Raw genomic sequence first — 19,467 nt, forward strand, 5'->3', positions numbered from 1 at the left:
TATGTAGTGTTGATGTTAGCAAGCAAATCTATTACTTTGGTGTTGGCAAGTTTTTCCAATGTGTTTGAACAGTTCGTTACGAAATTAAGTGACACACAGTGGTTTAACTCGAGCCAAAATTTGCCAGCGAGTTTATTGGTGTGTTGGTTCATGTCATCATTTTAATTTTGTAAAGTCAGGTGTCTTTGTATTTTGACTCTTTGTATTTTTTTATTAAAAAAAATACGTCGTAAACTACAGTTCCGTTTCAACCGAATTGGAATATAATCTATTGAATAAATAATGCTATTGCGAGTGGGATGGTCTGAAAAAACACAACCTTCATTCAACATTGATTCAGACTCTTCCTAAGAATCAATTTTGTGAAGAGAAGAGTCTGAGTCAATTTTGTATGAAGGGAAGAAAAGCAAAAAAACCAAAACAAAGCAACTCAACCTCGGATGAATGCAACAAAACCTCATCATCTTCAATTATGGAGGACCATCAAATCCCTCTTCATCATGTGTTGCTTTATCGTCAGAAATTACATCACCACCACAATCAACACAACCAACCGCTCCTACTCAACACCAACATTTCTACTACTAACAACAACACCACGGATTCTTCTACAGGAAATATGATCTCCTCCTTCCTTCAATTGTTCGAAAGACCACCAATATGACGAATTATAGCAACATCTCAAATTCCCGACATTTCAAAAACTCTTCGTTTTGTTCCTCTCCTGAACATCATCTTGAAATTACTCCATGCAAATTCCAGATTTTCGAACTTCATCATTGAGTAAAACAGAACGTCGAAAGGAAGCTTTATTGTTACAAGCGGCCATGAACGATCATTTAAATTATTCAAATGTTGTGACTTTCTCTTTTGGCGAGAGTAATGAAATGCGAGGATGGAAACGAAATGTTGTTTCCGATGTTTCGAATCCTCAAAATATAAGAACACCTTTCCGAATTAGTTCCGTTGTGGAAGTAATGGAAATGGTCAATGTGGTGTGCTGAGTAATCGAGTGAGTATTTATTGGAATAATTGATTTTTGTCAATTTCATTTAATCGAAGGATTGGTTGAGGAAGAAATTGTTCAAGCGAGTTGTTATTTTTCATTGTTCTGGACAAGAGATGGTCGAGTGATTGGATCTGGATACGTGTTCATTAAGACTTGTTGTTGTTTTTCATGATTCTAGTATTAAGAAGAATTTACTTTATTACCAAGAGTAAGCATAAGGTCATTCTTTTTAACAACGTTCTCACCATCACAAGCACAACCTACATCATACATCCTTTTATATGCCCGTAGTTTGACTCAGTTTCTTCATTTTGTACAAAGCGCATAAACTCCAACGTTAGATAAAGCCGATCCTCCACTCATGAGCATTTTGTGAAACAGGAGCACCCAGAGACCAGGTTATGAATTTTCCAGGCCCTCGTGGAAGGAAGAAAGCAAAACATCACATCATGTGAAACCTGCTGAACCTAAAATGTGCTATTTGAGTGAGCCAGAGCTAAAATATCTTAATAGTATTACTTATCTTGCGTTGAAGAAACCCTTGCATGTTCATCACTAATAAGGTTAAATCCAAGCATTGCTATGTTAAATGATAAAGATAATAAGTGATTCTTCTTGTTGTTTTTATTGATCCCTTGTCTAACAGCATAATGGCCTTGTATCAACATTAATCATATTCAACCCTCACACCGTGCAAAAAACTCTCAGTATATTTGGAAATTTTCTCAAGTGAGAACAAATTGCCGCGCTAGTTGTTGCTCTAAACTACAAACGTCCACGTCGTTTTGAAAGATCCTCCAACCAATCCGGTGATATGCAAACTTTACAATGGAGTTTTTTCGACCAATCCGGTGATTTTATTTTTTTGTTATCTCTCGCTGTGAAACATGGAAAACAACAACAGCCTCTCTCGGAACTCTCACAAAAAAAACCAACAACAATCACCGCTGCTAAACCCTCAAGGATCCACAAACAACAACATCATGACTGCTCCATCCTTTGACGAAGTGTTAGATAAACTCAAGTCCTTCCTCGAGCTCCCAGAAGATCAACAACCCAAAGAATGTCCTTTCAGTGCCGATGAGAAGAAAGTCTTTATTCAAAATCATCATGCGATGGTCCAAGAATGTCCTGCTTTCCATGATCACTCGTGTCCATTCACTAAAATTCATTCTTTGAAAGCTTTCAAAGAAAAGTTGGCACACATTCCACAATTAGAACAGAGATGTCCTGCCATGGCTGGTCAAACGCATACTCATGAAGTAGTTGCTCAAATTATGAAGGATTAACTAGATGTCACTTGTTAAATGATTTTTAAAATGACAGTGGATCTCGATGATGATGTCATCACAATGATCATCTAGAATCTCTTGTTTGCTCTTCTCTCTCTTATCTGTATAGAAGTCATCTAATGTGAATAAAACTAAATTAATTTGATGTTGTCAGAATGAGAACGATCATTGTTCTGTCTCATGCAATGACAACTGCAGTTGATCAAATATGATTCAAGGATGATGCAAATGACATATTGAATATTGACAGAAAAAAATCACTGGTGGGACCTGAGAATTGAACAACTCTCTACGCATCCACCACATATATCAAATGGATAGGACCTCCTATTGCTGTTGTTTATTCGTCGGATCGTAATTTTGAAACCAAAATCATCAAAATAATTATTGAAATTATATTTATATAATTTATTCTTTTAAAAAACACAACACTCAAAGTCATCATGCCCAACAACAGCGTCATTCAATTGGATGCATTTCAAGAAAAATACTTTCCGCAAGTTGATGCTCTATTTAAAATTGGTTTTGGATTTGAAGAAGATTTACCTTCAAAATTGAATCATTCTTCGATGGGTGGAATGACTACTTCTTGTGTGGCCATTTATCGACATGATTTTCAACAACACTCCGCAAATGACATCAAAGTGAATGATGATTATTTCAAATTGAATACACACGAAACAGAATTGACAGACATGGATGGTCAAGTGATTGGATTTCATTTGCTGTATGCCCCAAATTGTTGGCAACCACAGGATTTTCCTTTAGAATTTAATGTGAACAAGTATAGCTATGGATTGGATCAATTGGGATTTTGTGAAGCAGTTGTGGTGCATCCTCGAATGCAAAAAAAAGGAATTGCAAAGAAAATGTATGAATGGTCAGAAAAAAAAGTTCGCAAATTGAATCCCAACTGTAAAGGTTTTATTACTCACGTTTGGACCGAAAGCTCTGGAGCTTTACCATTATCAAAGTCAAACAGTACTTCGAATTCGAGAAATGGCGTTCATAGAGTCATTAAAATACACAAGAATGCATGGAGACAGTATTATTTGGATTGTGGTCTCGTTTGTAATTTTTGTAATGCACTTTGCTGTTGCACTTCAGCTGAATGTGAGACTTTATTTGATACCTCAATGATGGAATAAAAATCACCTCAATTCTCAAATGATGTCTATGTTAAACTTGCTGAGCATTCTTATTTGCAGAATTCTTATCTTCAGAAGCCTTTGCACTGCCTGTTTCACCCATGTTGGAATTATCTTGTGTTGTTTCCATCAAATCAAGCATTTCTTCATTTGTGAGAATTGCAGAAACGTGGTGTTTAGAGTTGAGCATGTATGTTTGTGTCAAACCTTTTCCTTTCACTTTACACAGATTTGAACGTTTTGATTTAAATCAATTGTTGTCCAACAAGAAAACTTACATTCTACTTTCCGTTCTTCAAAAGTAAACCCAAGGTCGTACACTCTTTCGTAGGTGGATCTTGAAATTTGTATTCTTCCAGGTTTTGAAGTGGATTCCATTCTTGATGCAACATTGATTGTGTCCTTAAAAAAAGTTTTATGATGTCAATTCAATGAACTTCAAGTAAATTAATTCATTACTTACACCCCACATGTCATAGGCAAACTTTTTTCGGCCAATAACTCCTGCCACAATAGCTCCCGTATTAATTCCAACCCTAATATTTACTTGCTCATCAATGTTGTTCCTCCTATTTGCAGCATTATAGCTCCGTATTACAGAAAAAGTCTCCATTGCAAACTAAAAGGCAACATGAATTTTGAATTGTCACTTTCAACATGCACTTACCCTTAGCATTCGTTCAGGACTATCCGATTGACCTCCATCGCTGTGCAGTCCTCCAGCACAAAAGTAGGCGTCTCCAATGGTTTTTACCTTCTCGAGTCGATACTTATCTGTCAAGTCATCAAATCTACATTGTCATTACATGATCAATTCATGATAATCGTTCAACCATAATGATATTACTTACCCAATGACAATGATGTTCAACATTTGAACCAATTCACTAGGAGACATTTTCGATGAAATGCTGGTAAATCCCACCATATCACTAAAGAAGCAAGTGACATCTGGAAACTTTTCTGCAATGAGGGAAGCACCTGATTTGAGTTGATTTGCAACTGCTGCTGGTAGAATGTTCAACAATAAATTTTCAGAGTTCTTTTTTTCCTCGGCTAGAAGAGCATTGTGTTTCTTTTCAGGTGTAATGTCCTTAATAAAACAAGTAATAACATGTTTCTTTTGGAATAGTGTGACAAATATGCTGATCTTTCCAGGGAATGTAGTTTGATTTTTTCGTTGTAATTCCACTTCTGTGGTTTCTCCTTTTGGATCTCTTTCGGTGACCATATTTTTCATGGATTCAATCATTTTCTTGATTTCCTCTTGCTTTTCTTTAACAAATAGAGTAATGAGGCTGTTGCCAACGACATCTTGTGATTGATAACCAAACATTCTTTGAGCTGCAGCATTAAACACGTCAATGCCCATGGATGAATTGCACATTACCACACCATCTACAGCACCATTAATAATAGACAAGAGCTTGGCATCTTCTCTTTCTGAATTGGAAACTGAATGCTGAAAGATTTTAGAGAATATTCCATCTCCAACGGTATGATAGAGGACAAAATTCTTCAACTTGTCATTGGTTTCGACGGTTTCAATATTTAAATAATTGAACATCGTCCTCAGTGCAAATATTGTTTTTGAGTGGTTTGAAAGAGATTGAAACATTAAAAATCCAAGCAAAAACAAAGATAAAAATCCAAAAATTGCAAATACCACTAAATTATCAATGATAGGTGTGGAAGAGTCTTGAGCAAATACACTTGCGAAATGCACCAATTTCTTAGATATTAATGTCAGAAGAGTACCAACGCTAAAGACCACATTGACTTCGTCCTCCAATATGGCAGATTTTGTTACTGTCACGTCCTCAATTACTTGCCGTCCGTTCGCTATCAAGTCAGCTATCATGTAATCAATTCCAATTTCACAAGAACTGTTTTCAAGAGAAGGCCATGATTTCTCGACGGATTCAAGCGTACAATTAAGTTCACCTCTAATCATTTGATCTATTTCAGGAAACATGCCTACTACTAGGGTGTCATAAGCCTTAGTTGAGCTTCCATACATGCACAAATTCCAGAAATATCTTAAATTATTAACTGCCTTATCAAAATTTGAAATCATTGCAGACAACTCGCTTTGCGACAGAAGCGGTAAATTTCTGTCAATCATCGTTCCGCGATGCACATAGATCTCGAATATTGAAAACGTTGTTTCTTGCAAATATGTCAAAGTATCAAAAGAGTCCTGAATAGTCACATAACTCTCAAAACAATACGTTGAGTTTCCCAATGTTGTGTTCAAGAATATACCTCCACAAATAATGACAATTGTCGTCAATAAAGCGGTAACAACGAGAAAAAAGTTTTGAGGTTTGAATAAAGCATTCTTTGAGATGTGAATCGAGACTTCATCTCCAACCTTTTTGCTTAACATGTGAAAGATTCTTCCCATTTCATTCTTTGAAACATTGGAGTGCAAAAGATTCACTTGTTTATGCAGTACGGTTAGCTCAAGTCTCTCATAAACTAAATACAGTAAGCTGAACAGAAAAAATATTGATAATGATACTGCAGTGTAGATGGTGACAATATTGTTGATTTGCAAGGCATCTTTCATTGCATTATCCATAAATTCCATGCAAAAATTTGAGTAAGCTTGTGTGAAGGTATGTTGATTTCTAAAGATTAACATAAAGGCATAACTGGAAAATGTTTCTAACATTTGTCCTTCCTCAGACCTCAGTAACCTATCAGTAAGCTCCAAAAATAAGTTATTGATATCTGTAATGGTTGCATTTTCAACAGAGATGGTGTTATAGAGCTTTTCGTTGGAGGAACCAATCTTTGGTAAGATTACTGGGTAAAATTGTTCATGATAGTAAGAGTATACAACTTTCTCAAATTGTGCGTCATAAGCTTTTTGTTGTAGTGCTATTAACACTTGTCGTGCTTCTTGAATCATTTTCTTATTGCTTTCAGTGTCCATGAAGAGTTCAGTCACTGGCGTTTTCCTCAGTTTAGAAGAGGTGGAATTCAGACCAGATTTTGCATAGATTTGATATCCGCGAAGTGCAACAAGAACATTGGTTGGCACATATATTGGACTGCATGCATCAATGACGTGAGTTACATTTTTGGTGACATTCATCGAGAAAATATATGATATGACAACTCCAACAACCAATAATGCCAACGCAAATGCTATGTACAAGAAATAAGTTGTCAATTGAATAAACTTATATGCAGGAATGCTTAAAGCAGTTCTAAAAACCATCTCTCTCTTTGCTTCATTTGTGGCACTCTCAATTCCATTAAAATTGTCTAAACTTGGTTCACTTGCAACCTCATTATTGATTTCCTTTGTGCTATTGAATAAAGAAGTAAATGATTTGATCTTTTTTTCCTCTGCTGCTTGTTGATTATTTTCGTCTGAAGCATCAGGATGAACTCTGTTTTTGGTTTTCTTACTATTCTTGTAGACAGATCTACGATGCAGCGATTCATCCTCTTCTAAACTTGTCGCCTCATTATAATACTCGTTCGCGAGTTCCTTATTGAACTTGAAAGATTCAACATATTGAGCGTATTGTCTCAGGACGGTCTTGTCATTGTAATACATTGCCAAAATGTGGCTAAATATTACATCACATTCGTTGATTAATACTGAACAACGAATCATAATTTTTTCAATCTTTGTGTGGTCAATTATCTCATTTGTCATTTCTTTCCAAAAATGACGATGCAAAGATGTCAGTTCAAGCATTGACTTTTGTATCTTTGCAAGTGTCGTCTTGAGCTCAATCGTATTTCCCACTGATTTGGTCTCGTCCGATATAAAAACCTCAATTTCTTTCATCTTTTGCCCGATAATATATCTTCTGTAAATGTTGGGTCTTCGTTTCGTTGCTCTTTTCAGCAATGCTTGAGAGAAAATGTGCGCATTGGGATCGTCTTGCAAGACGTAGGCAACTAATATTGAAGAAAGAACAAGCAAGTTAAAATCTGTAAAGGACTTGGAAGCCGAAGCAGCTCTTATAAAAGCAATGCTTTGTGCTAAATCATGATCCTCATCATCCAACTTGGCTCCAACTTTCATCATGGTGAACTTGATAAACATTAGTAATTTGTTAAAATTATCGTCCTCACTGACTTGGGAGTAAATTTGAGATGCCTCTCTTTCAACAGTTCCAGAGCTTCCTTCATGTAAAATCATGTACTTATTTCTTATATATTTGATGACAAATCTTGTGTAAAACTCCATGGCAATACTTCCAATTAAGGCAAAGAGAATTGTCATGCCGACAGTCAATACGGCCATTCCAATTCCTAATTCTTTCTCATTGGTTGAGTTTACAAAAAACGAAATCAATCCTCCAATGCTTGTGCCTAAACGAGCACAAACAGCACCACCCACAAGCGTGTTTTCAACTCTCCTCATCATTGGAACAGTTTTGAAAACAAACAATATGGTTAAAATAGACACAATGATGTGAAAGATGGATCGAACATAGGCAAGATGAGGAGGTATCATATAATGCACAAGAATGGAAAGAATATTTCCAACAACAATAATGGGTTGAAGAAGCAAACTGTCAAAGATCATGGGTGTAAAGTTTCGAGGGTGAGAATTTGGAATGATAAATGTCGAGAGTAAAGCTAATATGATGTAAACGCAAGTGAATATAATCACCAGAGAAAAGAGGGCAACATTTTGAACTCCAAAGCATTCATATTCGGGATATCGATTCAACACATTCAGAGAATATTGTGAGGCAATTGTTGTACTATTTCCCAAAGAATTCAGCAATGAGCTACTACTAGCACTGGATGACATATTTGAAAAAGATTGTTGTGTGTTGACCAACTCAAGTAGGGCCTCTCGTACCCGAATCGGAGTTGACCCATAGCTGCAATCAACAAAGGCAGTCATCACAAATGTACTCGGTGCAGTAAGCAGAATAGCAAGAAATGATTTGATATAAATCACTTGTTGATAGATTTTGATATATCGTGATGAAACTCGTGATGCTCTCCAACTTAAGGAATAGATCGTGAGCAAGACCAACATGAGAAACATTACAAAGCAAGCAAGTACTAAGGATCCCATATAGGGCATGATATCCATCGAAAACGTTACAGGGTAATTGAGGACATTCAATAACCAACTTCCCCAATGTGCATAATGAAAATCGGTTGCACTCAAAACGGGCGTCCATATCCAGGTCCAAAAATTCCAAACATATGACAATAGGTACAATAGAAAGATCTTCACTCCTTTCTGTCGATGGTTGTACTGCATCATGTAGAGGAAGTTTAAAATTTCATTCTTAATTTTGATTTGAATCGAAGCTAGAGCATCGGAGCTCGTTTCTTCAGTCTCGCTTGATGTTGTGAGGAGGGTGTCTGAGTGTACCACCGAACCACCACCACCTACTACTACGGTCGTCATTTTTCTTGTTTGATCTAGGCGATGGCGGGTATCAATTTGAAACCACGTCATCCAAAATACCAAATCAACAAAACCTTAATCTGAAAAGAAATACTTAATAGGAAGGATGTGTCTGGAAGTCCCAAATCGTTCGGATGTCCTTTTTAACAGCAATTTAGGACACCTGAATAAACAAAAAGTATGCCCGCTATATCTGGGACGAGCAATAAGGATAGATTGATGCAGATGATAATGGATAATTTCAATACGTTATATATGAAAGATATAGAATTGCAGGCTTCCCAATTGACAATTACAAATTTGAAACATCTAAATAGCTCCCTTGTTCAAAAGCTGAAAGATGAAAAAGACAAGGTATCTAAAATATCTAAGATTGTTGCCAAACTTGAGTCCGAGCATACGCTGCTAAAATCTGAGAATAAGACCCTTAAACAACAAATTGAAAACTTAGAATCTGAGAACAAGACTCTTAAAGATAAACTTGATAATGTTGAAGAATATGAGACCGGAGAACATTTTCAAAATAATTTTCAAACCAAATGAATCAGAATGAATTAGAGAATGACAATTTTGAAAGATATGGACGTAGTCCGCTCGAACAATTTGTGACAGCGTTGATTTTTTAATTGGCTCTTGTTCCGTGGGGATTACCAGTCCTCTCCACAAATAAATAAAATTAAGCACATTATGAAAATGTAGATTCTTGTGATAAGACCAATATTACTTGACTCAACATGCCCTTACCGGGCCAAAAGGACTCCATTTAGCCTTGCCATTATTTACCGCTTAAATACTTCAATCAATATTTGCCACCACTAAAAATTGACTTATGTGCTTTGAATGCCACAACATCAATAAAAAAAATTGAATTATTTTCCAGATGTACTGGTGTGTGGTTTGTCATTCCAAACCTTGCCCATGAGCATTCAGGAGGATTTTTCTCGCACTTTGAGACAACATTACCTCAAAAGGCATGGAGTGCGTACATCCATTTTTTCATCTTTCATTTGGAATGGCCGAATGACATGGGGGTAAGTTATTATATACTCTGTTCGTTTTTAAGGACTTATCAAGGTTGGCAATAGTTGATTATGAATTGTCATCCTTTAGAGAGAATACAAACGAGCTTGAATGTTGTACAACCTTCAATTACTATTGGAAGTGTTATAGTGACTCAAGGTAACGCAAGAGAGACCAGATTGGCAAGTCATTTTATTAAGGGAGACATTTCTAATACGAATTGTTTGATGAGTTTGAGATGGTTCGACATTGTTCCACTTTATATCAAGCACGCCACAGCTGTTTTTCAAATCCCAGAAGTATGGGATTGATATTTACAGATGAAGGTACAAGAGTCAGACAGAGAATCATTAAGCAATTCTCAACAAACTCTCCTCTCTTGGTTTATGAATCAATCACATGCTGAAAAAACGAAACAATAAATTTTTATGTACGAACGTCAATCCAACTGGATAGAGTAAGGCCTTATTATTAAATCAGCAAGACTCTCTTTTACACCGAATTTGAATGATGAGTGGAACAGACAAAACGTTCCATCATCTAAGTGCGATGTTGCATCAACATAAAATCAAATATACCACTCAGAAAACCATGTTACTAGTAGTAGTTGCAAACTTTTGTGGCTTCTTCAGGATTCACAATCAGCTCACATGACAGCTTTAAAAACCAGGAGCAAAATAATGAAAGGGAAATAGGCGCTAAAAAGTAGCTCCATAATAGGATTTCTGTTCTCAAGAACATGAGATCGCAATAAATGATGTCGATTTAAAAATGAACAAATAATGAAAGAACTAATCAACTCTGTCACGTACCACATGATTCATGTTGTCCATAATTGGAATTCACAGAGCTAAGAGCTGTGATAGCAATAGCAGGTGGTGTAGAGAACTGGATCAAAATGACTAGGAAAAATAGAGGATCAGTAATGTTCGAAAAACCTGATGGGAAGAGATTTCTGGAAGCATACATTAGTGCAACACCAATTAATGGGAAAATAATCATCTTGATCATGATGGCAAATGTCAAAGCCACTGGATTCAGTTTCTTCACTTTCAAAATATTCCACACATAACATAGAGAGGCAAACACAAATTGTATCACTTTTCGAAAAAGTTTCAAAATTGAGTGTCTGTTCAAAGCATAACGCGAAGATGCTTGCTCGATCTCGTCATTGTTCGAAAATTCTCTCATAAATTGCTCGGACTCATCATCTTGCTTCTTGGAGGAGTTCAGCTGATTGTGCGGTATTGCCTGAATGGCAATGTTCGATCCAAGAATAATCAATGAAACGGGTGCAACAGCTTGTCCAAACACCTCACACAAATGTTTGATGGTGCTCACAAACGGGGGAGGGTTCACAATGAGAAAATTCTTCAAGTCACTGCTCGACACGGAGATCATTAAGGCAAGAAAAATGGCGGCAAGTGGAGGATTCAAAATAATATTATGAAGCATGAAAAGTCCAAAGTTCTTTGCCATTTGTTTCATCCTGTTGGTTCGTGTGTTGTTTAAGAGAGTGGGCGGTGCTTGCTGCGTTGTGTGGTTACTCGTGTTATTTTGGAGAGAATGATCGATGGGTGAATCTGTGTTAAGGTTGGTTCTCTGTACAGAGATCACTTGTTGTTGCGTTTCTTGAACGGTGGGTGTCATTCCCAATTCTTCATTCTCTACATTATTTGATAAAGTTAGAACCTGTCGTTCTTCTCTCTTATTCAGGGAAGGAGTTTCTGAAAGTTCAACGTTTAAGGTAGGATTCGAAGGATCATAGGGGAGAACGGTTTCATTGCCTTCGTGTAATTTTGTGATATTGGTCACAATATGTTGATTTTCCAAGTTTTCTAAGCTTTCTGTGGTTGGTGGAGATTCTAATAATTCAATTTGTGAAGATTCTGCTTGTCTTGTAAGCAATATTTCTTGTTGTTGCTCGGATCCTTTTCTGTAAATATATGTTCCTAGAGTGTAGAATGCAATTTCTACGGGCACTATGAATATTGAAATTGCTGTAATCGAGCTTTTGTATGCCTCACTATAAGATATCTTGTAAAACGCTGGTACATTATCCACGAGAGTGTCATTGGTACCACCCCTTACAGCGAACCAAGAATTTTGTAATGTTGATTGATCCTCAAAGTGATGAACAAATTGAGATGCTTGTTCTGATTTTTCAATCATGGCATTCGTTGTGGACAGATAGCACAAAGCTGACAAATAAATTAAGGGTAGAGATACAGAATTATGGCAAAACAAGCTCACAAAGTAAATGTCCTGTTCCGTCTTGGTCATCTTGTCCATATTCTCTAAAAATTGAGAACGTTTTCCAAAAACACTCAAGATACGTGTGGCCATCCATCGAAATGGTCCCTTTTTTTCAAAGATTTGGATTGACAAATTGAATGCAATATTCCACTTACCACAATGCATTTAAAGGTAAAATTATTAAAGACCAATTTGCCAACAATGACAGCTAATACTTGATTAATTGCTCCAAATATTAAAATCATGTATAATTTTTGAAGCAAATCCAATGAAAAGGATATCGCCATATCTTTGAAGAATAATGTAGGAATAAATAAATTGAACCAAATCTTGGATAGAAATTTGACGTGTTCTGGCGTAATTATTTTGTACCAAGTGAGAAGAAAACCAACCGAGCACTCAACAATAACTTCAAAAGTCGAAGAGAAGCTCGTAACAAACAAAGAACCCTGGAATGAAGTGGATGAGGTGGTCTTGTTCATATTAAATGTCTATGTATGGTTCGTGTGGTTCAGAATATAATAATAATCGGATGATGAAATCGAGAGGAGGTTCTTCATTGAAGTCGTCCACGTTCGCTCTCGGGATGCTCTCTCTATGGCGATGATGAATTATAACCAGCGAGCATCCAATATTTCCGATCAAAAGACTCTTCGACCAAAATGCAGGACAATTTTTCTTGCAAAGTTTCAATCACCCACACAAAAAACCAAAAAACGTTCTTCAAGTTTTTGAAATGGGGAGAATGTATGGTGTTGTTCAATTCCGGAATGACCGTTCATCTCTTACTGGCCCATTCCGTCATATTTTATTAAAAACTACTACTACGATCATCACTGCTAACACCAATACCGTTCATTCCTCTCCATTCTTCCATCACCGATGCAGCAATAATTTTGCAGTAAAACAACAACAAGGGTTTCAAGTTGCGAATTTTCATCATCATGGATGTTTTGTTTGTGAGTTGAATTCATCATCCAAAATTTTGTTAGGAAGCAATACAACAACGAAGCCTCTCAAATTTAAAGCCTCATCGGCAGACCCAAACTCCAAGAATGCCGAGGCTGGTGGAGGCTCCGAAAACAAGAAGAAGACTAATAATCGTTTGCTTTTCAATTTGACTCTCGGATTTTCATTGGCAATGATTGCACTGATGCAATACATCAAATATCATGAAGCGATTGATCCTGATGCGAATAATGATAATTGGAAGCTTTTAACATGTTCTTCTGAGGTTCAACAATCGGATGTTTCAACAGTTAAATATTCACTCTACACCACAAGATATCACTTTACGATGCATGAATTTGTGGCCATGTCTTCAAACTCATACATTACAAAAGTTGAGGACACAGAACGAGGTGAGAATTTAATCGTACTCTATAATCCAACCAAGCTTACGCAACAAACAAAGCAACATATTGAGAGCCTGTTCTCTACAAGTCTTAGAAATACGTTTTTGATCGTTCTTCCAAATACTGAACACACTCTCTTCTTTGGTGATTACTATCATGATTATTGTTACAAAGCAGATGCTTTGAATCAGAAAAATACTCGAGTTTTATTTCTGTGCCAAAAGGATGCTAAGGACATGTTTATTGAGCTGGCGAGGAAGAATATTGTTTCAAGAAAAGAAACCTCAGTGACAACAGTTGTTAATATTGACCCTGAGTTGTTTATGGAGTTTGGAAGATTTTCTGCCGTCTCAAAGAAGGAGCAAGCAAGAGACAAGAGAAAAAATATTGTGGATCTGGTTGCTAAACATTTTACAATTATTCGGATGAAAGGTATTGACACAAGAGTTGAGGAAAGTTTGCTTTATCACAAAGCTTCAAAGTTTCTATGTGCTTGTGACCTAATTATGAACTTAGAAATTCACACTCCTCAGAATCCCATTGTCAAACTTAAACATGAACAATTTGAGCCATATGTCTTGAAATACTCTCGACATTACCAGTTTGCTAAGGAAATGGATGCTCCCTATATCGACCAGAATATGTTACTTGATATTCCAACAATTAGAGAGTGCCTCAATCAGGCTGTCACTTTGCCATGGAATGGAGTAGGAATGGCTCATGGTTCAACCATAATGATTGAGGACACACCTGAAGGAAGAAAGAGAGAAGAGGAATTAAAACAAAAGTGGCTCTCTTCTTGGGAATTAAAATTCAGCGCTTCAAGTGATCAGTAAAAAGATGGAAGCTGCTTGTTTCAGGCATGATTGGAGTCACACTTTGTTGAGTGGAGTATGGAGGCAAAAGTTCTGTAACATCCTGTGCATACAAAAAAATGAGTAACAACATCATCACGCTGCAAATAGGGCAGTGTGGCAATCAGGTTGGGCACTCGTTTTTTAAAGCCTTATCCTCTCAAATGATTCAAAAGAAAACTTCATCAACCATGGTCGGAACACAATCAATACTTCATGAGGAAACGATTTTACCATTCGGAGATGGAGCTTTGGATTGTTTTTTCAGACCGAATACATCTAATCCGGGTGATCCGATGGTTGCCCGAGCAGTTCTGGTGGATATGGAGCCAAAAGTTATACAACAAACACTAAACCAAACAAATCGACGAGCAGAAGGAAATTTATTTGAGTATAGTGTTGACAATACCTTTCACAAACAATCAGGAAGTGCAAATAATTGGGCCTATGGTTTCAATTTTCATGGACCCAATTGTGCTGATGCAATCATGGATATTGTTCGCAAAGAGGCTGAGCATTGTGATGGATTATCTGGTTTCATGCTTTTCCAGAGTATGGCTGGAGGTACCGGGTCTGGTCTAGGATGTTTTATTTCAGAGGGACTTCGTGACGAATTTCCTCATTCTTTCATTTGTAATCAAGTGGTTTGGCCGCACGAAACTGGAGAAGTTATTGTTCAAAATTATAACACGCTTCTTACGCTTCAAAAATTATATGAAGTATCAGATGGAATATATATTTTCAAAAACGACCAATTGGATCTTACTTGCAAAAGATTGATGGGAATACCGAGCCCTTCATTTAATGACATGAATAAGGTAATTGCAGACCATCTGACATGTCTGACGTTACCAAGTTATCACTCAAATAATCCAGAACAAGAATGTCAATTACTCTTTGATCCAATTCAGCACTTGTGCTCTCACCCTGCATACAAAATTTTAAATTCCAGAATTATTCCCCATATATCTTCAAAAATCAAAGATTACAGTGTTTTTAGATGGGAAGGGTTATTGAAACACTTGCATCAGATGCTCATTGCCGATGCTCCCATTGAGGAATGCATTAATTGGAGGCTCAACGCCACAGACAAGAGATGGTTCAGCTTGATCAATAGATCTATTTCAAATTTAATGATACTTAGAGGAAAAGAAATTAGTACAATACCTGCTGATAGTGTTAGTCCTTTTTTTAACAAGAATATTTACTCGAGTTTTTTACATCCAAGAGAAGCCATGAAAGTTTGCCTTAATGAAAATCCTGCGGGATTTAATGGCTTTGAGAAAACTGCTTATTTGCTGAGCAACTGTCAATCAATTGTATCTCCTCTGGAAAAAGTAATCTCAAAAGCGTTTCAAATGTTCAATGCAGGGGCTTATTTACATCCCTATAACAAGTACAAAGTGGGAAAAGAAGAAATGGAGGAAATGTTTATTAGAACTGAGCAAGTGTTATTTGATTACAAAAATGTGTAATAAGTTAGTGTGAAAGAAAGTTTAGGGATGGGATTGGAAACAAGAGTTCTTGAAGAGAGGATCATGCTTTTCTCAATTATAATACATGTGGTCGATAGCTTTCAGCACAATGTCAGAAAATGCTCTTTGACCACTCTTTTTCGTTTGCTTTAGCATTCGAGACTTGGTTTCCTCCTGTTCTCGACTACTGTTCCAGCTTATTAACACGAACGACACATCACTTCCAGAGCCTATATCTGCAACTTTGTATTGCTCGTGAAGCAAGTATTTGGCTAGTAACCCATTTCCCTTATCAGAAATTTTTGTGGATGGAACAATAAGGCCACTCATTGTTATTGAATCGGTTGTCTCATCATAATCCTCATCTATTGAGTTAGAGAAGCTGTTATCTGTGTAGATGTATTTATCCTCAGAAACCAAGAACACATGGTAATATGCAGAATATAATTTAAAGGGATGCGAACATTTTGAAATGTTAAAATTAAGTGATTCATCTGTTTGAGACCACTTTTTGAGTATATGTGGAGATTCAGCTTGAAAATAGTACAAATCACTGCACATATGTCCACCTATGCACCGAATTACATTTGAAATCCTTTGTATATTTTCTCGTTTAATGACGATTATTTCAGAATTGGCTTGGAGATGATATATATATATAATAACTAGTAGTGAGTGATATACTTACTCGTGTAAATAGCAATACCAGAATCTGTATGAAAGACGTTCCTAATTTGGCACTCTTCGTTAAATTCCTTACTAATTTCCATCAGATAAGTGTTCTCCGTCACTGTTGGTCCAACCACTTCACCACAAGAATAGAGTTGGCAATTATTTATCACAATTGACGTGGAGAAAGTACCACAATCTAAATGAGTCACTTTGTTAATGTTAAAGGGATCCACATTGAAGTTGCCATTTTCAATATTCTGTAACATGGACTCTGTTAATTGCAAAGGATTGAATTTTTCATTATTCAGGTATTGAAACGATGTAGAGAAGCCATTTCCAAACAATTGATTGAAATACGAGTGACCACTTCCAAACACCAAATTATTATTAAGGACAATGACGGTATGGAACCAACCACATCCTAATTTGTCAATGGAATGAATCTTGTCGAATTTCTTATTGAACTTGTCGAGGATAAAGGATCTCGTTTTTTCACTTGCCTATCTCATGGCCGTTATTATCATTATTTTTGGATTCATTCACCTGTTCACTTTCAACACTTACCTCTACCTTTGCAAGCATTTCTTCTACAAATTTCCATTCCTTCTTTTTGGCAGTTTGCAATTCTTTTTTAAACAAATCCTCAATGGGTCGAAACAAATATTTGGGAGTTTCATTTTCCAAGCCAATTTGATTGTAACTATTCATACCACAGACGAAAATTCTATTATTGGTAGCTGCAAGTACATGATCGAGATGATTCCATCAAACGTTGTTTTTTAATGGGTGTTATTGAATGATGACAATGTTAACAAGGATTTTCTAAAAATATTCACTTACTTGAGAATACCAAACTCGATCGTCCAACTGCAACCTTGTCAATCAAAGCCAATGTTTTTCGACTCTCTTCTTCGCTCATACCGTAGAGTTGAGTCACTTCTGTAAATTCAGTTACTCGTTTCACATCATCATTCAATCCCTAAGCAAATGTCATCACAAATCACGAACAGTTTCAAAATATCACATTACATTACAATTTTAAATATTTCAAGAAACACTTACGAGCTGTGCATCACAATTCGAACCTTTTGTGAAGAGTCGTGTATTGTGTGGTCGTAAAGTCATTTCCGAGTGTGAGGTTCGTTTCAACAATACTAACTTGTTGTTAATGGTTTCTTGATGTGTGCAGAGTGATGATGGTTGGATGCAATTTATACGAAAAGCTTGTTTTTTTTCTTGTTAAATCGATGATCGTGTTGGTTACAGTTGTGAAAGCATCATGATGAGTGGCTTACCCAAAAAGACAAGTCCTTCTTCTACCCATGCTGTCAACGCTTGTCATTTCGCATCAATGCTCTGACAGCAGGGAATATTTGTGTTCGCACTGTATGCTTGTTCTTGAACATTTTCTCCAACCTTTGCAAGTGATTGACAAAGAACTAAAGAATTCGGTTTGAACTTTTTGTGAATCCGAAGGCAGTAATTTAATATCTATGTCAAAGACCTCTTCAACTCACGAAGGTTTTCAAGACTGGAAATATCACAGTCAAATGTATGATGAGAAAATGAATTCACATCTTGAATCGATCGTTCATCTTAAAAAAGGTTAGAAATGTTGGATTTAACGTTTTATTACCTTATTGCAAAGACTTTTGTTGAAGTTTCTTGTTGATTGGAGTGTTCATTCTGATCATCATCATCATTATTTGGATCGGACGAGTTCCTTTTGAATTTGCGGATATCATCTCCAAACATCACCATTTGCTTCTCTGCCAATTTTCTATAAATTCCATCCTCAATAGATATTAACTCGACACATCTATTCCTGCTTCCTTAATTTCTCCATTCACTAACACATAAATCATGTCGCAGTTTTGAATGGTTGATAATTGATGGGCGATGGAAATGGAGGTTCTTCCTTTCATTAAGACTTCCAACGCTGATTGAACAAGAGCTTCCGATTCAGTATCCAAAGCTGAAGTTGCTTCATCTAAAGTTTCTAAAAGTAAAATCTTGGGATTCTGTAAGAGAGCTCTTGCAATGGCGAATCGTTGCTTTTGCTCTCATGATAATGAAACCCCTTTTTCTCCAAGTAAGGTATTGTATCCATTAGGAAGGTCCGTGATGAAATTATGACAGTTGGCAGATTGTTCGATTTGTTCTTGTGAGACATTTTCAATTCCAACAGCATAGGTAATGTTTTCACGGATGGTAGTTGCAAACAAGATTGGTTCTTGTGTTACAATGCCAACTATATAGAATTGATCAGAAAAACACACATTGAAGCTAATGGACTTACCATTTTTGTGCAACCATTTTGGTCAATCAATTTCCTTAATATCAACACCATCCCTGTAAATACTTCCTTCATCAGGATCATAAAATCTTTCTAATAATCCAACCAAGGTCGACTTTCCTGAACCAGAAGGACCAACAAGAGCAATGGATTGACCTTTTCGAATGTCCAATGAGAATGGTGATGAGAGGGATAAGAAAATTTAACATTCTTAAATTCAATCTTGCCAACATCTTCTCCCAAATTCTTTCCTCCTTTGAATGGAATTGTTGGCTGTCTCTTCATGATCAATAATAATGTTCTTTGAGAGAGGATGGCTTTAGAAATGCCAGGCACCATGATAAATGCTTGAGCCATCGTTTAAGTTGTTGAGTTGTGTGAAAAACCTGTGAAAAAAGGATTAATGACATCCACTTACGCAAAGATGAGAAGACCTTAACCAAGTCTCCAATGACAATCACTCCCTCCACCACCAAATTACCACAAATGCATATATTAAAACGTCCTTCAACATTGTTAATACTCTCTTCAAAATAATTTCGCATTCCAAAACGCAAGACTTCTCGTTCCCCACATGATCATATTTTTCATAACCCATACTAATTCCTTGTGTCAATGCCTTCAACAAACCATACAAGTGAAGCTTTTTGAATTTGAGGGAAATATCCGAGATGGCACTTTTCATT

The 19,467-nt window shown here is 36.5% G+C and overlaps 8 protein-coding genes across 8 annotated transcripts; 5 read left to right on the top strand and 3 right to left on the bottom strand.

The window, feature by feature from the left end:
- Window positions 1-1,992: 1,992 nt before the first annotated feature.
- Window positions 1,993-2,298, top strand: FDP41_001625 (uncharacterized protein; the record flags this gene model as incomplete). Its single annotated transcript, XM_044704730.1, has 1 exon — window positions 1,993-2,298. One exon carries the CDS (start codon window positions 1,993-1,995, stop codon window positions 2,296-2,298), a length of 306 nt encoding a protein of 101 aa, XP_044563995.1.
- Window positions 2,299-2,744: 446 nt separating this feature from the next.
- Window positions 2,745-3,449, top strand: FDP41_001626 (uncharacterized protein; the record flags this gene model as incomplete). Its single annotated transcript, XM_044704731.1, has 1 exon — window positions 2,745-3,449. One exon carries the CDS (start codon window positions 2,745-2,747, stop codon window positions 3,447-3,449), a length of 705 nt encoding a protein of 234 aa, XP_044563996.1.
- A 31-nt stretch (window positions 3,450-3,480) lies between these two features.
- FDP41_001627 (uncharacterized protein) lies at window positions 3,481-8,853 on the bottom strand (the record flags this gene model as incomplete). Its single annotated transcript, XM_044704732.1, has 5 exons — window positions 3,481-3,668; window positions 3,728-3,851; window positions 3,913-4,068; window positions 4,117-4,240; window positions 4,301-8,853. 5 exons carry the CDS (start codon window positions 8,851-8,853, stop codon window positions 3,481-3,483), a joined length of 5,145 nt encoding a protein of 1,714 aa, XP_044563997.1.
- A 180-nt stretch (window positions 8,854-9,033) lies between these two features.
- On the top strand, window positions 9,034-9,396 carry FDP41_001628 (uncharacterized protein; the record flags this gene model as incomplete). Its single annotated transcript, XM_044704733.1, has 1 exon — window positions 9,034-9,396. One exon carries the CDS (start codon window positions 9,034-9,036, stop codon window positions 9,394-9,396), a length of 363 nt encoding a protein of 120 aa, XP_044563998.1.
- Window positions 9,397-10,677: 1,281 nt separating this feature from the next.
- FDP41_001629 (uncharacterized protein) lies at window positions 10,678-12,611 on the bottom strand (the record flags this gene model as incomplete). Its single annotated transcript, XM_044704734.1, has 2 exons — window positions 10,678-12,234; window positions 12,285-12,611. The coding sequence occupies 2 exons, from the start codon at window positions 12,609-12,611 to the stop codon at window positions 10,678-10,680; spliced, it is 1,884 nt and encodes a 627-aa protein (XP_044563999.1).
- Window positions 12,612-12,874: 263 nt separating this feature from the next.
- On the top strand, window positions 12,875-14,320 carry FDP41_001630 (uncharacterized protein; the record flags this gene model as incomplete). The annotated part of the gene is made up of 1 exon (XM_044704736.1): window positions 12,875-14,320. The coding sequence occupies one exon, from the start codon at window positions 12,875-12,877 to the stop codon at window positions 14,318-14,320; it is 1,446 nt and encodes a 481-aa protein (XP_044564000.1).
- A 98-nt stretch (window positions 14,321-14,418) lies between these two features.
- Window positions 14,419-15,813, top strand: FDP41_001631 (uncharacterized protein; the record flags this gene model as incomplete). The annotated part of the gene is made up of 1 exon (XM_044704737.1): window positions 14,419-15,813. One exon carries the CDS (start codon window positions 14,419-14,421, stop codon window positions 15,811-15,813), a length of 1,395 nt encoding a protein of 464 aa, XP_044564001.1.
- A 72-nt stretch (window positions 15,814-15,885) lies between these two features.
- On the bottom strand, window positions 15,886-17,610 carry FDP41_001632 (uncharacterized protein; the record flags this gene model as incomplete). Its single annotated transcript, XM_044704738.1, has 5 exons — window positions 15,886-16,382; window positions 16,502-16,985; window positions 17,050-17,222; window positions 17,326-17,464; window positions 17,548-17,610. 5 exons carry the CDS (start codon window positions 17,608-17,610, stop codon window positions 15,886-15,888), a joined length of 1,356 nt encoding a protein of 451 aa, XP_044564002.1.
- Between the last annotated feature and the right edge of the window lie 1,857 nt (window positions 17,611-19,467).

The sequence above is a fragment of the Naegleria fowleri genome (assembly GCF_008403515.1).
Source record: "Naegleria fowleri strain ATCC 30894 chromosome Unknown tig27, whole genome shotgun sequence".
Taxonomy (NCBI): Eukaryota; Heterolobosea; class Eutetramitea; order Acrasida; family Naegleriidae; genus Naegleria; species Naegleria fowleri.